Source organism: Leucopleurus acutus (genome assembly GCF_964270905.1).
Source record: "Leucopleurus acutus genome assembly, chromosome: 10".
In the NCBI taxonomy this organism is placed as follows: Eukaryota; Metazoa; Chordata; class Mammalia; order Artiodactyla; family Delphinidae; genus Leucopleurus; species Leucopleurus acutus.
The window spans coordinates 2,835,407-2,850,451 of record NC_139153.1 but is presented as its reverse complement, the minus strand read 5'-3'; the positions used below and the strand labels follow the sequence as shown (position 1 = coordinate 2,850,451).

Genomic DNA, 15,045 nt, shown 5'->3' with positions numbered 1-15,045 from the left:
AGACAAATATCCGTAAGAGAAATAGAAGAAAGTAATCAACCTTGCCAGGTCCGTATTGCTTTCATAGAGGAATTCTTGCAAACTTCTAAATTTCAGATCATCTCAATGCTACTTAAACTGTTTCAGATCACAGCAATGGAAGGAAAACTTACAAATTCTTTTTTATGAAGTGACTGTAGCAACGTTTTCTAAACCTGATAAAGCCTGCATAAATACAGATCTACAGACAACCAAAGCAGAAGTGCGACTAAAGCGATAGCAAACATCTAATGTCGCATAAATGTAAACTAATGTACAGTTGACCGTTAAACAATGTCGGGGTCAATCCACCTATAACTTATAGTTGGCCCTCCACATCTGTGGTTTCAACCAACCTCGGACTGTGTTGTACTGTAGTATTTTGTTTGTTTTAATTTTTAATTTAAATTTTGTTTTATATTGGAGTATAGTTGACCTACAAAGTTGTGTTAGTTTCCGGTGTACAGCACAGTGATTCAGTTATACATATACATAGATCCATCCTTTTTCAGATTCTTTTCCCATATAGGCCTTTACAGAGTACTGAGTAGAGTGCCCTGGGACAGCAGGTCCTTTGATTATCTGTTTTATGTACAGTAGTGTGTATGTGTTAATCCCGACCTCCTAATTTACCCTCCCCACCCCACCCTGTGTGTAGTATTTACTACTGAAAAATATCTGCATATGAGTGGACCCTCGCAGTTCAAACCCGTGATATTAAGGGGTCAACCGTACTCCATGACCCAGCCAGGCTTCCGTGTCTGGGGGAATGAGTCAAACCATCATGCCGAGCGGTCCGAGTCTTCAAGCGTCCTCCCTGTTTTGGTTGCTGTAGTTTTGCGTTAGCTGTTGCTGTTGCGCATGGACGTACTAAGAGGTGCCGCAGGGGACCCCGTGGGTTGCAGACATAACCCTTCTTGTCCCACTGTGTGGCCACAGCCCACGCTCCCCTTGGTCATTGGGACCCTCCCGTCCAGCCAGTAGAGTAAAGCCTACTGCTTCCTGGTGGTTTGGGGGCAACAGGGAGCCCAGGGGCCAGGTGGCCGTCCCACCTCCCTCTGAGCAGGACCATCGCTCCATTTCCTCCGGTGGAAGCGCCCACCCCCACCCGCCCAGGATCTAAGACCTCCAAACATGCAGAGCTCAGAGCTGCTGGAATGGGATGTAAAAACTCTGTGCGCAGGCCCTTGGGTGTAATGGTGAGAGGAGCCACCCTGCCTGTCATTTCTGCACCTGTGTGTGCTGACCATGGGGGTGACACCACCACACAGTGGACACTGGCTCAAAGCGTGGCCTGCACCCTGTAATACAGAACCTGTCCTTTCGGGGTCCTTCCCCCCGGGGGTGTGGTAACTGCGTTTTCAGGAAGCCCTTCCACCTCTGAAGTGGACCAGCTAGTCCTTAGTGATGGTGGATCTATGGTGAGACCGGTTAAGGTTTGCTTTTTGTTATTTTAATTCTGTTTCTTGGACACACGGTTCGAAAGTCAAAACCGCATAAGAAGCTGTTTTCAGGGGAGTTCTCTCGTGGTCTAGTGGTTAGGATTCCACACTTTCACTGCCGTGGCCCGGGTTCAGTCCTTGGTCAGGGAACTGAGATCCCTCAAGCCACATGGCCAAAAGGAAAAAAAGCAAAGCTCTTTTCAGAAATTGTCACTTCACTGCTCTCTCCATCCTTATCTCCATCCTGGGGGCTCCATGTAACCATTTGTGTTCCTTTCTAGGTTGATCATTCCCGTGTGTCCTTTCACAGAGTTAAGCAAAGATACACAGAGTTCTTCCCAGCCTTTCCTCCACAAAAGGCAGCACAGGGTGTGCGTTTCTGCGCTTACAGTCACTCCGGTGTTACCAATATATTGGCCCCGCTGCGCCCCACTGGCCCAGCTCTGTGATCCAGACTGGACTCTACCTCATCTGCCGCCTGGCATGATGCTTCGCTTTGTCGCTTTGTCGATGGAGGGTGCGTGGGGGGCGCTGCCGGAGGAGGATTTTCTTCCAGGTTCGGTAGGCGGCTGACTTTTTGGCACTGTGCGCATCTGGCCAGGCTTTACCGCTCGCCGACCCAGGAAGCGGTTCCCTGCCCCAAACCTCAGCACCCTTGCCCGCCCAAGGTGGGAGGTTTCCTGCCCGCTGCTCCTGCCTGAGGTCCCCGCCTGCCTTTGACTTGGTGACTGTAGGCCCTTCGGAGCCCAGGGCACCCAGCCGGCTGCAAGCAGAGCTCCGATGAGCGTGAAGTGCGGTCTTCGGAAGGGCCCACGCCCCACAGTGTGTCTCTTTCAAGGGTATTTTTTTGAGAATCCTTTTTCTATCCCTTCTTAGTATTGAATCCCCCCTAAATAGTTTAAAAGTCTTTGTATTAAACCTTCCCTGATCAAATTACCCTGAGGTTTCTGTCCCCTGGACTCTGACGGATGCAAAACTGGTGCCGTGAGTGGTGCGAGAAGATAGCCCCACAGTGATGAGGGGATTCGGGAGCTACTTGTGGGGACGCCTGGGCTTGAGTGCATCCCGTGGGAAACAGGATGCTGGCAGTCCAGGCGTGCAGTGGCTGTCATCTGTGATGACTGGATGAAGTGTCACTGAAGTGAACGCCTTTGGAGCCTCAGGGGGGCTGCCCTTGAGGGTGATGACAGTAATGACAACGGCTAGGACCTCTGTGTGGGGCAGGATCTGCTGACACCAGGTTGGGGTGAAGGAAAGTGCAGCGTTTATTGCAGTCCCCAAGCAAGGAGTCAGGTAGCTAGTGCTTAAAAGGCCCAAAGTCCCAAAAGGCTTTCAGGGAAAGGTTTATAAAGACAAGGTGAGTGAAGGGGTTTGTGGGGCGTGGTCAGTTCGTGGACAGCTTTCTGATTGGTTGGTGGTGAGGTAATTGGGGGTCGGCATAATCGACCTTCTGGCTCCCGCTGGTCTGGGGTCTGTGGGCTTGCGGGCAGCAGGCAGTTAACTTCTCCCCCCTGATGAGGGTTTCAGTCGCTGCAAAACAGCTCAAAGGACATGAGTCAGAATATTGCCTGTAGCCCTTGAGGAGGAGCTAAAGGTCCTTGGCTTCGGTTAATGGCTAAACTGTTATTATTTTGTCTCGCTTGACTGTTTGCTTTTCTTTCTGCATTTTTTCACGTCTCTGATTAAATGTATTCTTCGACTGAAGTTTTTCTACAGACAAAAAAAGGCAGGCAGAGGACACGGGTGTTGGTCCTGTTCTAGAAAGACCCCATAGTGTCCTGCTCGGTCCCAGTAGTATTCCGGTAGGTCCTGTAGCCTTATCTGGCATCAAAGCCATAACGAGGGAGAGGTTTGAAAGGGGAAATAACTCTGCATCAACTTCAGGTCTGAAGGCCATCCTTTACCCCACGGTCTTCCTTCTCACTTTGCTGGTTGAAACCCATTTTGCATGTCATGGACTCAAGCTAAACTCATTATCTTTAACACCCATAAGGAGCTAGCGTAATACAGCTATGATGTATGTTGAGCATTTATTCTCTTACCAAACGTCTCTGCTCTCCACAGGAAAAGTGTTGGTGACGAAAGGCTGCTTTATCTCACAAGCTGGGTTCATACGCTTAACCGGACTTTGCATCCAAGTTGGGGAGGTACTTACTCATCCACATTGGGCGGGACCAGCCTTCATTCTATAGAGTATTTCTTAGTCAGTGGCACCCCAAATGGCCCTTTCCTTGTGACCTGGAGTCCAAACCGGGATGTCTGACACCTTGGGCTGGACTTCCTGAAAACCCACTGCTGTCGGCCTTTTGTAACCAACAGCCAGGACGGGAGTTGTTTGTAGGGCAGTGCTGGGCACATACAGTTTACATACTGCAGCCTGGCCAGCGAGAGAATATCGGATCTTCAGCAAAAGAAGAAAAAGAAAAAAAAAACAACTATTAATTACAGTGTACTGCAGGGAACAAATACAAAATGAGGTCCTCAGATGAGTTTCACTTGGTTATCTCTCCTACAAATTACAACTGGGAAAAAAATGAATTTGAGTAAATGCCAAGTTCTATTAAGTAATTAAGAGGAGTGGGACTTCCCTGGTGGTGCAGTGGTTAAGAACCCACCTGCCAATGCAGGGGACATGAGTTCAAGCCCTGGTCCGTGAAGATCCCACATGCCGCGGAGCAACTAAGCCTGTGCACCAAAACTACTGAGCCTGCGCTCTAGAGCCCACGAAATACAACTACTGAGCCCACGTGCCACAACTACTGAAGCCCGCGCACCTAGAGCCCGTGCTCCGCAACAAAGACAAGCCACCGCAACAAGAAGCCCGCGCACCGCAATGAAGAGTAGCCCCTGCTCGCCACAACTAGAGAAAGCCCACGTGCAGCAATGAAGAGCCAATGCAGCCAAAAATAAATAAAATTTATTTTAAAAAATCAAGAGGAGTACTTTTCCTTAAAAGAGAAAAGACACAGCAATTACCAATAATTTTTGACTTAATGCCGACTCTCCATGGTCCTGTAATCGGCATTTACAACATCCAGGAATGACGGAAAGAGGATTTTTTCGTGCGTTTCATTCTCCCCATGGTGTGTGAATATACAGGCCGGTCCCTTCTTGGAGGCAGGCAGGGTAGAGATGATAGTGAACAGATGTGGCGAGCAGAGCTGATTATCAGTCTCTGCCTAGGAAATCACAGTGTGGTCCGCTAGATGTTTTTACTGAGCTTTAATGGCGAGCAAACTTTATTCTTTATCAGCTCATGCTGAGTGAGCACTGAAAGCTTTTTGAAACGCAGGGACCGACTTGGGGCCTGAGCTGTCTCTACCTCCCGGGATCAGTGAGTGAACCATTAAGATGAATTCTCCCCCATAACGCTTCATTATCTGGTTTGCAGCCCCACAGTCACTGGCTTAAAGGATTACAAAAAAATATTGTTGTTGGTTTCAAAGAAATGTTAGTGCTGAGTGCCAGACGCCTTTGCAGGGGCTCCCAGGGTTTTCTGGCAAGAAGCTGACTGCAGAGCTTCCCGACAATGACCCAGCCGGATCTCGCTGTGCGTCAGGATTCCGCTACTGCAGGCATCGGGGTGATGGACTGTGCGTCCCCCAGTATGTTTCCTGGGAGTTATTTGTTTGAGTTGAAGAAGAATAGTCCACAGTAAGTCCCTTCAGCAAGGACTGGCATCGCATCTTCCTTTAGGGCAGTTTCCCATGAGTTAAGGATGCTGGCTCTGCCACTTGGGCATCTTGAAATAAGATTTCAGGCTCTACTGGCTTTTGTGCAAACAGATAAGACCCAGTGAGTTAATGCGCTTGTTTGGCTCTTATATTACAGCAGTTGCTTTGGGAATGCTGGCCGTTTCAACACAGCGTTTGTTGCATGTTATTTTAACATGCTTTTCATACTGTAATAGTGGGGGACACACGCTCTAGAACTTGGTTGAATCTTAGGTTCCTTTGGCTTTTGAAGCATAAGGAAAAATCAGAGGTATTTTGTTTTTGTCGTTGTTAATGCGGTTAAAATTTCAGCTCTCCTGAGATTTTGAAAAACTGTTATCACTAGGACCAAGTCTCAACTTAAGAGCCCCTATTTTTAGACTCTTTTTTTTTCAGGGTTGCTAGACCCTGAAGTCTACAGTGTGTAGCGTGGGAGGAAAACTAAATGTTAGACCACTTAATTTGCATAAAAATCCATGTTTTGTGTTGATTTCATCATCTGATAGGTGAGGAAACTGGGCCTCTGGAATAGGACATGCCTTGCCCGAGGTCTGGCGGTGGAGGAGGAGGATGAAGGGGATTGGTGAAAACGCATCACTGAGCAGACGGACCTCTCAGACACGTCAGTCCGAAACATTCAGACTGACAATCCCACAAAAGAAAGAAGAGCCAGGACACACGTAAAAGGGGCACCTAAGTACCAAGAGCCATGCTTGACCCTCCTTGCAACTTGACCTAAGGGTGCGTCACCCCATCGAGCTGGCAGAGGTGGAGAGTGACACCAAGGCCTGATGGGGTTTCTGACCTCCGTCAGGGTAATTTCACCTTACTTCAGGTCAGCCAGTAATGGGGGCGAGTAATGACAGAGAAGGAGGTCATTTTTCACCCGCCCAGTCTTGCCTTGCCCCCTTCAGGAAGGCAGCGCAGCCGGGGGGATGAGGACACAGGCCCAGGAGCCAGCCGGCGGGGCCCGGAGCCTGGCTTTGCTGTTTAGGACCGTGAGCTTTCAGTGCCTGTGTTTCCCACTTGCAAAATGGGCATAAAGTGTCTGAATTCACAGGCTCGTTTAGAGGATTAAATGATATTGACACACGTGAAGCACATGAGCCAGCCAGTGTCTGGCATAGAAGGGCACTCATCCAATCTGGTTGCTTGGGGCTCAGTTGACCTGCATGGCAGGTGTGACTGGCCCCTAAAGTGATGACTCTTTATGTTTATACTGTTCCTTATAGTGTTTTCCTTGACACTTGGAAGGTATTTTTATTAGTTGGGGGCTGCTGTAAGAAACCCCCAAATGTCAGTGGCTTCATACAGCACATATTTCTTGCTTCTGTTAATATTCAACATGGGTGTCCCTATTCCATGGCTGGCTTTCCTCCTTTGGAGGAAAGGACCAATATTCAAAGACCTAGGCCTTTCCCGTCTCGTCCCGCCGCCCACTAGGGCCGAGTCCTCTGCTTCCAGCTGGTGGAAGAGGAGGCAGCAGAGAATGACCACTCATTTCTTAAAAGCTAGAAGGAAGCCATTGATTCTAAACCGTAGCAGGAGCCCTGGGTGCGTGGGCTGTGAGACACGGCCCCAGCCCCGTGGTCGCTGTTAGGCCCTGTTTATTGACGTTGCCGTGTGCCAAGAATCACAGGCCCTCATGTCTTAGTCTGCAAGGGCGGCTCTAACAAAGAACCACAGACCGGGGGCTTAAACAGTCTACTGTCTGCCACTTCTGGTGGCTAGAAGTCCAAGATCAAGGTGTTGGCAGGGTTGGTTCCTTCTGAGGGCTGAGAATCTGTCCCAGGCCTCTCTCCCAGCTTCTGCAGTGTGCTGGCCTCTTTGGCCTTCCTCGGCCTGTAGAAGCGTTAACTTGATCTCTGTCTTCACCCTCACATGGCATCTCCCTGTGTGCACGTCTTTGTCTACCTTTCTCCTTCTTGTAGGGGCACCGGTTGTACTGGGCTAGGAGTCTACACCACCCCACTATGACCTCTTCCTAACTTAGCTCATTACACCTGCAACACAATGCAATAGGAAACCCTCATTCCAAATAAGGTCACATTCTCAGGCGCTGGGGGTTAGGATTTCAACAAATGAATTTTGGGGGACACAATTCAACCCATAACACCTCGTTACCTTTGTGGCTTTCAACAAGCCAGTGACTTGCATGTTTCAGTAATAAAGTGGACAAATACACATCAAAAAGGAAGGAAGTAGTAGTGGACAACATAATTTAGTGTATGAGACAACATTATTCTTTGAGGGACACCTCTCTTCTTGCAGGTATTTGATGTCTGGACAGTGAGGTGTCAGCCAGCTTCTCTCGGCAGGAAATGCACTGGTGATAACTGTGCATGATTTATCTGTGAGCCTTCAGTTAGGACGCTGATGGCTACGAGGCAGGAACCTTGACTAGACTCTCATTTTTCACATGACTGACTATTGACCTTGTAACCTTAGGACAGGAGACGACGCCACCCCTTTCTTCTAATTCTGTGTTCGTAAATGTCTCCATGACCTTCCCCGGTGTATGGCTTTCACGCTGAGGGGTGTAGGAATAGTTTCCTACTCAGAGGATGTGCCAGAGGCCCAGAGCCAAGCATCCTGGTATGCTAACACCAACACGATGGCCACACAAGACTGCCAGAGTATTTGCTGGTAAGTCATGTATGAGAACCAGTTGTACTGACATGATCATACAGAAGGACATTCAGAGGTACTCGGTGAGAGTGTTTTAAATATGAAGTGTGGAAATTCTGTGTGTAAAGCAAACTTTAAAAATGGCATCCTATTTCTCAGAGGCTAATACTCAAGTGTAAGATGGAAATCTCAGTGTGTAACCATTTTTTATTTTTATATTATTACAAGAAAAACATCGGTCATTTGCTGTGGTAGATGCTTTTGTAAGGATTTAGTTAATCCTCACAAAAGTTCTGTGAGGGAAGTGGTATTATACTCATCTTTACAGATGAGAAAACTGAATTTAGAAACTGGCAAAGTTGTAGAACTCCAAAACTTTTCCCATTGTACATGCTACTAGAGTACGTAGGAATTATGCCTTAATGTTTTTCTAATTTTTGCTTTGGAAACTGTGTGCCACTGAATTTCTCACTTGTTTAATTTAGGGAGGACCCAACCAAATTAGGATCCACTAAAGAGGAACCAGCACGTTATCGGGTGGCTTGATTGGACTGACTACATTTCTTTTGGCCAAAATGTACACAAGCTCAAACTTAAAACCCAGCGTTGGCACGTTTTCTTTGTTTCACCCGCAGAGTTAATTCACAAAGGCACTTGTTACCAAATGCCTTCTCGAGAAGCTGAATGCTGAAACTGGCAAATACTGACCACTGATGAAGAAACCAGGTGACAAGCCTTTAAAAGTGAAAGACAAAAGAGAGAACACATGGCAGAAGATGCCTGCAAGTACAGGTATTTTGCAACCAAGAAAGTTTTTAAGCTCTTTTTTCCCTGATGCTGTGTCATTGAGCGGGATGGAGTAGGATAATCAAATAGTCAGTTTAGAAATCCCACTAGGGGATTAAAGACACACAGGGAATTTTAAGGGAGTTTGGGAGACTGTGTAAGCTAATGACCACTCAAGAGAGGAATCCAGTAACCTAGCAACGATCTACACGACCTTGAAGGAAGACAGGTGCCTCCAAGCGCCAGGCACACTCAAGCCACAAACCCTGATAGTTAAAGCACAAGACAAAAGACATGGGGTCTGAATCTTGTTACATGAAGTCAGGGAGTTAATCATCCTTTAAGAATAGCATTTCTGTGTGTAGCCAAGACAGAAATATAGGTGAAAAGGAAAGAAACTAGCTGAAAGGGGACATTATACTGAAACCTGAGATTAATTACCATATTTTAGTCTATGTTACTACCCTTTTGCTAATATAAATGTGAATTAAATAGCGCCATGACAGCCCTGGTCAGACCATATAGGGTCACAGGAGGAACTAATGATGTAAGCCTTGACGTTTGCCTAAGAATGAGGAAGAAGGTGGTCTTCTCCCCTCCCCACTTTTTCTCGGATGATAAAGATGTAGTCCTCTTGGTTCTCAGGGCTCAGTTCTCTTGCCAGCCCGCTTGTATCTCTCACAAGCGTCCTATGCTAACAGACTCACTCTTTACCTATCACTTTGCCTCACACCGACTTCCTTCTGCAACCAGACAAAAGAAGCTGAGCTTCAGTTAAGTCCTAACACCAGGTGAGAGGTTTTAGTTAAAAGACAGTGGGTTCGCGTCCACATCTGCGATGCAGGAGGGGGGGTTGAGTCCCAATCTGAGTTTTGGCTGGGTTCGAGTCCCCCCCGAGAAGGACTGCGTTTTCATCAAGTCTTTACCCAAACAAGTGTACCTTTTATTGGGTCTGGCACAGCACGTTGAGCTGAATGCGTTTCCCACTGCTCTCTGAATATTGACGGTGGCAGAGAGCATTTCCAATGAGAAAAAGGCGTATTGTTACTGCCCTGTAAATGCGACAGGCAGGGCGCAGGCACAGGTGAGGAGGGCCTTCAGGGCATCGCTGGGTGTGGGGAGGGGGGCGCCCTCCCCCCTATCCCGTCCCTGCCACCGGTCCCAGCTCCAGCTTCTCCCCCACCCTTGCCCTTCAGGTTGGCGTTTCCCAGGGACGTAGTAACTACAGGGTCTTATCCAGACCTCTCTGGTGGAATATCTCTTTCCTTTTCTTCTCCCCACCCCCCATATATTTGACAAATACGTAAGCTATGAAGCAAAACCAAAGGAATCCTCACTAATCACCCACTTAAAGCAAGGACCGTAACCCGTGTGCGCGCTCCCTCCAGAGATAACCAATATCGTGAATTTCCCCCACCCCCCGCTTTGTAGTTCCACCATGTCCTCGTCGCCCCAGCTGGCGAGAGGGAGGCAAGTGGAGGCAGCTGGGCCACCGCTTAGGTTCCGGCTCCCAGAGACGCTGCCCCGGCAGGTAGTTTACGGCATTTAGGCAAAACCACTGCAGGTGCTTGAAAACAGCACGCCGCCGCCGCCCAATCGCGAAGCCGCCCATTCGCGAAACCGTCAAGATTGGCCGCGGCCCCGGCCAGGGCCCGAGGCCGCGCAAGCGCGTTGGCGGCCGGCGGGCCGACGCAGATGGGTGGCGTCATCGGGAGGCGCGATCCCGGGGCAAGTGACTGAGGCGCTGGGAAAGCGGCGGCGGCGGCGGCGGCGGCGGCGAGAGCGACTCGGGACGGCATGAGCGGCTGCGGGCTCTTCTTGCGCTCGGCGGCGGCGGCGGCGCGCTTGGGCCGTGCCCTGGTGGCTTTCACCGCGAGTCGGCGCCCGCTGCGCACCAGTCCACCGAGCCAAGCTTTCGCCAAGGAGCTCTTCCTGGGCAAAATCGAGAAGGTAACGCCGAGCCCCGGCCGGCCATTGCCCTTCCTCCTCGCCTTTTGCCCTTTGCGGGAAGGGCCCGGTCGAGCCTGGTTAGAGTCCCCACACCTGCCTTAGAAACGCACCTGCGGGCGGGTGTGCTAACCCTGTGGCCCTGAGGAGCTATGGTTTTGACCTGTGTTCGAGGTAACTCCTGCCGAGACACCCTGGGAAACCCTAGGCGAGGTGGTCGCTAAGTGATCCGCAACTCAACACTCCGGCCGCGAACTGGGGGGGGGGCTGGAGGGGGTTTTCTGTTTCCTAAGCACAGACCATGCCGCTCCTCTCTCTGTTGGCTTCCACGGCCGAGTCTCAACGGCTCACCCCACCTTTCAGGTTCCCCAGAAGCCCGGCTCAAAGGTGCCTTCCCCGCCCGTCCCTTCCACGGGTCGCACGACCTAGTGTTACTAAGCACTCACCGGACTCTTATAGTCAGAAGGCTTGGATTTGACCTTGACTCTGTGACTTTGAGTCCCAGTTCTTTCAGCCTTAAAACGGAGCTTGCGATGTGTTCTGCGTCTCAGATGTGTTGTAACGAGACGTATATACGTGGAAATGCTTTTTAAACTGTTAAGATGCGGTACAGGTTCCTGAAGCAGCAGAATGAGTAGTCGGTGCTGGCGTCAACACCTGCTAGTCTTGTGACCTTGGGCTAATAGCTCCTGTGAAGTGCCTCAGTGCTCTCATACAGAAAATAGGAGTAAAAACAGCCCTCGCCCCCTCCTACAGGTGGCCCACAAGCCAAAGAAAAATGTGTGTAAAGTGCTTTGAGCTTGGCTGGAATGTTGACTGATTCTGTATTACTTTAGGAGTTATTCCCTGGTTTTTCTAGGACATTCTCCAAGGTCGTCAGGCACAGATGCAGACACTCTGACTGGAGTAGTTTGCCCTGCTAGAAGTACGAAGCTAGGTCTTAAAAGTTAGGGAAGCCGTTTCCTCCAGAACCTGGGGCTGTGTGGTGCTCTGTCGTGGGACCCCCGTGGCTCCCAGCAGCTTGGGGAAGAAAGAACACATTTTTCTGTTACCGACCAGGGTTCTTGGCCTTCCCCAAGAAATAGAAATTTACTAGAGGCCAGACAAGAAATTCAGGCAAGGCTTTATCGGGGCCTCTGCTGCAGCAGGGGGGAAGAAGAACAAACAGCATGTTCCCTTGCTAGCTCAATCCCTGAGAGGGGCAAACTGGTTTCTTATATGGGGTGAGGGTAGAAATGTGTCCAGGGGTCAGGCCGGAGGGGTGGCTTAGGTGTTTTGTCCACCCCTTAGGTGGTGGTGTGTGCAGGGGGCATGTGGGGTACCCTGTTTTTGCTCCAGGCTCTTCAAAAGTGGCAGTTGGTTTTTTTTTTTTTTGGTCTTTTTGTATCTGTTGGATCCAGAATTTGCCCCAGCTGCGCATGCACGCAGTTATTTTTAGTCCCATATAGCTTCTTTGTGTTTTGTTGCTCAAGGAGAGGTGTGTCCAGGTGCAATGATTGCAGCACTGCAGCAAAGAGTCCCAGGTCCCAGCCTGTCTCATTTCAGGCTCCTCTTTCTCCAAACCTATGGCGCCACCTCCCCCATCCGCACTCTCACCTGTCGGCTTTGCTTCCTGTTTCACTGAGAAAATACACGCAGTCAGGTAAGAACTTCTACCACCACGCTTACCCCCTCCTCCCCACATGTGTGCCCGTGTCATCTGCGTTCTCTGCATTGATGTGGGGAACCGTCCACTCCCAGCAAAGGCCAACTGTACCCCAAGCTTTCTCAGCTACTCAAGGACATTGATTCCTTCTTGGCTCCTTGACGAGTCCAAACATTAGACAGCATTTCCAACCAGCTCAGTCGGAGTTGAAGTTTTCTAAGGCTTAGTCTGTGGACTTCTCTTTTCACCTACAAGCATTCCTCTGATAATCTAATTCAGTATCATGCTGTCAGTATCCTGAGGATGCACATTTATTTCTCCAGCTGAGATTTCTCCCCTGAACTCCATACTCTTCATATCTACCTTTCTACTCAGAAGCTACACTTGCATGTTACTAGGCATCGCCAGTCTAGCCCACCCGAAGCTGAGCTCCTGGTCTGCCCACCCAATCCTGTCTTTCCTCCCACTCTTCTTATCGGAGAGGGTGGTGACTGCTGTTCCACTTGTTCAGGTCAAATACCTGGAGTCAGCTTTGACACCTCCTGTTCTCATAAGCCACATCAAATCCAACAGCAGATGCCGTTTTCTCGACGTTCAGGTTCTATTTAGAATCGGACAGCTTTTAAGCACTCCCGCCGGTACCTCCCTGGTTCAGGCAGACATCGTCTCTCGCAGCATTGTTGGGGTTTGAGCGGCAACGTGGTATCCGAGATGCTTAGAATCTCGGAACAGAAGGAGACCTTCATGATCACGCAGGCCGGCAGTTGTCCCCCTGCCCTCAGTTGGACCCAGGCTGTTCCTGAGAGCACCCCCAGGGCTGCTGCAGGGACTAGTGGGGGAGTCAAGTGGGAGGGAGCTGCGTGACTTTTCTCCCCGTTCACAGCCTCAGCCAGAGCAGCCTGGCTTGTATCTGTTTTGCATATTTGGTTTCTGCACTGGATTTATTTGAAAAACCGGTTGTACTTTCAAAAATCTGAAAAGTGCTGGTGAAATTGAACCCATCGCCCATGAGGCACCCCATTTAGACTCTGAACACTGCCATCAGAGATTTGTTCTCACATGTGCACGAGATCTCTCTCCTGGGGACAGTTGTCCATTGGGCCACCTGGTTGCAGTTGAGGCCACCTGGTTCCCAGCCTGTTCTCTCCTCTCACCTGGCTGCTCGCTGGTACCAGAATCATCTCCCTCTAACACAGCCATTGCACCAGGCCCAGGTGAGCCCGTTGCAGGCCGGCGCAGTGGACGTGGCCTCTACAGTCGGCTAAAGAGCCGGCTTTGTTCTAAGCGGCTGCGGGGTGGTGACAGCTCAGTGTAATTTCCTTGTAGACCACCTTAGGGGCAGGGCCGAAGGTGGCCTGGAGGCAGGGATTCCTTTAAGTTTGGGCATGGCACCCACCTATCACCTGTACAGGTGGCCGGAAAGAAGAAAGTAGATTGGGAGCCTGTAACTAGAGTGGCTGATTATTCACAGGGCTCGAGAGGAGACAGGACTCCTCTGCTTTGAAGACCTTTCTCAGGACGCTTGGTGAGAGGTGCTGTGAGGAGAGGCAGGGCTCCTGGGGGCGGCTTAGGGCCTGGGACATCGCTTCTCAGCAGGTGTCAGTCAAATCCAGATACTCGGGTCACGCTGGCAGCTAACCGGGGGGGTGGGGGTGGGGGGGGGATGGAGCCCAAAAGCCAGAGGGCACAGCGGGATGATTTTAGGCAGCATATAGCCATGGCCTGGTTGGGAATCCAGGGTCAGTTGGAAACATTGTCCACTCCTCTATCAGTTTGAGGTAGACTTGAAGCGGAGTCGCTTTCCAGGCTGTGGGGACAGGAGCAGAGCCAGTACCCAATACAGATAATTGCAGCTATTTCGTGTTCAGGACACCTCATCTCCTTTGAGCCTCACAGCTGCCTTCTGAGGCATCACCTGTAGCAGGAGAGAAACTGACACTGAGAAGGGGTGTGACTTGCCCATCACACATCTAAGAATCGGCAGAGCCAGGGCTGCATTCCGGTTGATCTGGCTCCTTGTCTGGGCCTCCTCTGGTGGCCCTGCTCAGCGCACGGAGCAGGGCTCATTAGGCGGGACGGGCGGGTGCTGGAGCGAGCAGCCAGGTGGGAACCCGGCAAGACGTCAGACCCGTGACCACAGTACGTTCTTGTCGGTGGCAGCATCTTTGAGCTCACAGGATAACTGAGGTGGATTTCTGTGTTTTGGTAAAGAGCTTGCTCATGCATTATCTTCCATGGTCCTCACAACGACCTTGAGTAAATATTACCTGCTCATCATAGGTGAGAAAACGGCAGTGTGGACAGGCGATGGGATGTGACTAAGGCTGCCCAGTTAGTAAGCTGCAAATCAGGGCTCAGACTGGGCTTTGAAATGTTAGTCCAGGCTCTCTGCTCCATGGGGCAGGCTGACCAAAATTAGGAACAATTTTGGGTCAGGGAGGAGGATGAACCAAGGTGCTGGAGTCTAACGCCATTCCTTGTCTTAAGCTCCTTCTGAAGTTTGCTTTCCGGTTCCTTCAGCGAGTAAGGCCCTGCCAGCCGATGTGGAAACTAGCAAGTCTTTTTCCTTCCCTTTGGGTTGATATTGCCACTATGGGAGGTTGCCAAAAATTAAATTTTTACTACATGTTTATCATTTTTAGAAAGAAGTTTTCCCATTTCCGGAAGTTAGCCAAGATGAACTTAATGAAATTAATCAGTTTGTGGGACCTGTAGAAAAATTCTTCACTGAAGAGGGTATGTATGATTTTCTTTACCATTAGCGATTTCCATTTTAATGGCAATGCTTTGATACTCATGTTAGGAGCAGTGTACGTTAATCATGGAGAAATAGTACTATCGACATATTTTGCTTAAAAGATCGTTC

General features: G+C 49.9%; 1 protein-coding gene across 1 annotated transcript in view; it reads left to right on the top strand.

Moving 5' to 3' along the window:
• Positions 1–10,358: 10,358 nt before the first annotated feature.
• The window catches only part of ACAD9 (acyl-CoA dehydrogenase family member 9), a 59,082-nt gene continuing 54,395 nt past the window's right edge, over positions 10,359–15,045 (top strand). The window contains exons 1-2 of the mRNA XM_082849080.1: positions 10,359–10,537; positions 14,822–14,915. Of these exons, the coding sequence (XP_082705206.1) occupies positions 10,385–10,537; positions 14,822–14,915 (247 nt within the window). The 5' untranslated portion in view covers positions 10,359–10,384. The remainder of the gene's footprint in view (positions 10,538–14,821; positions 14,916–15,045) is intronic.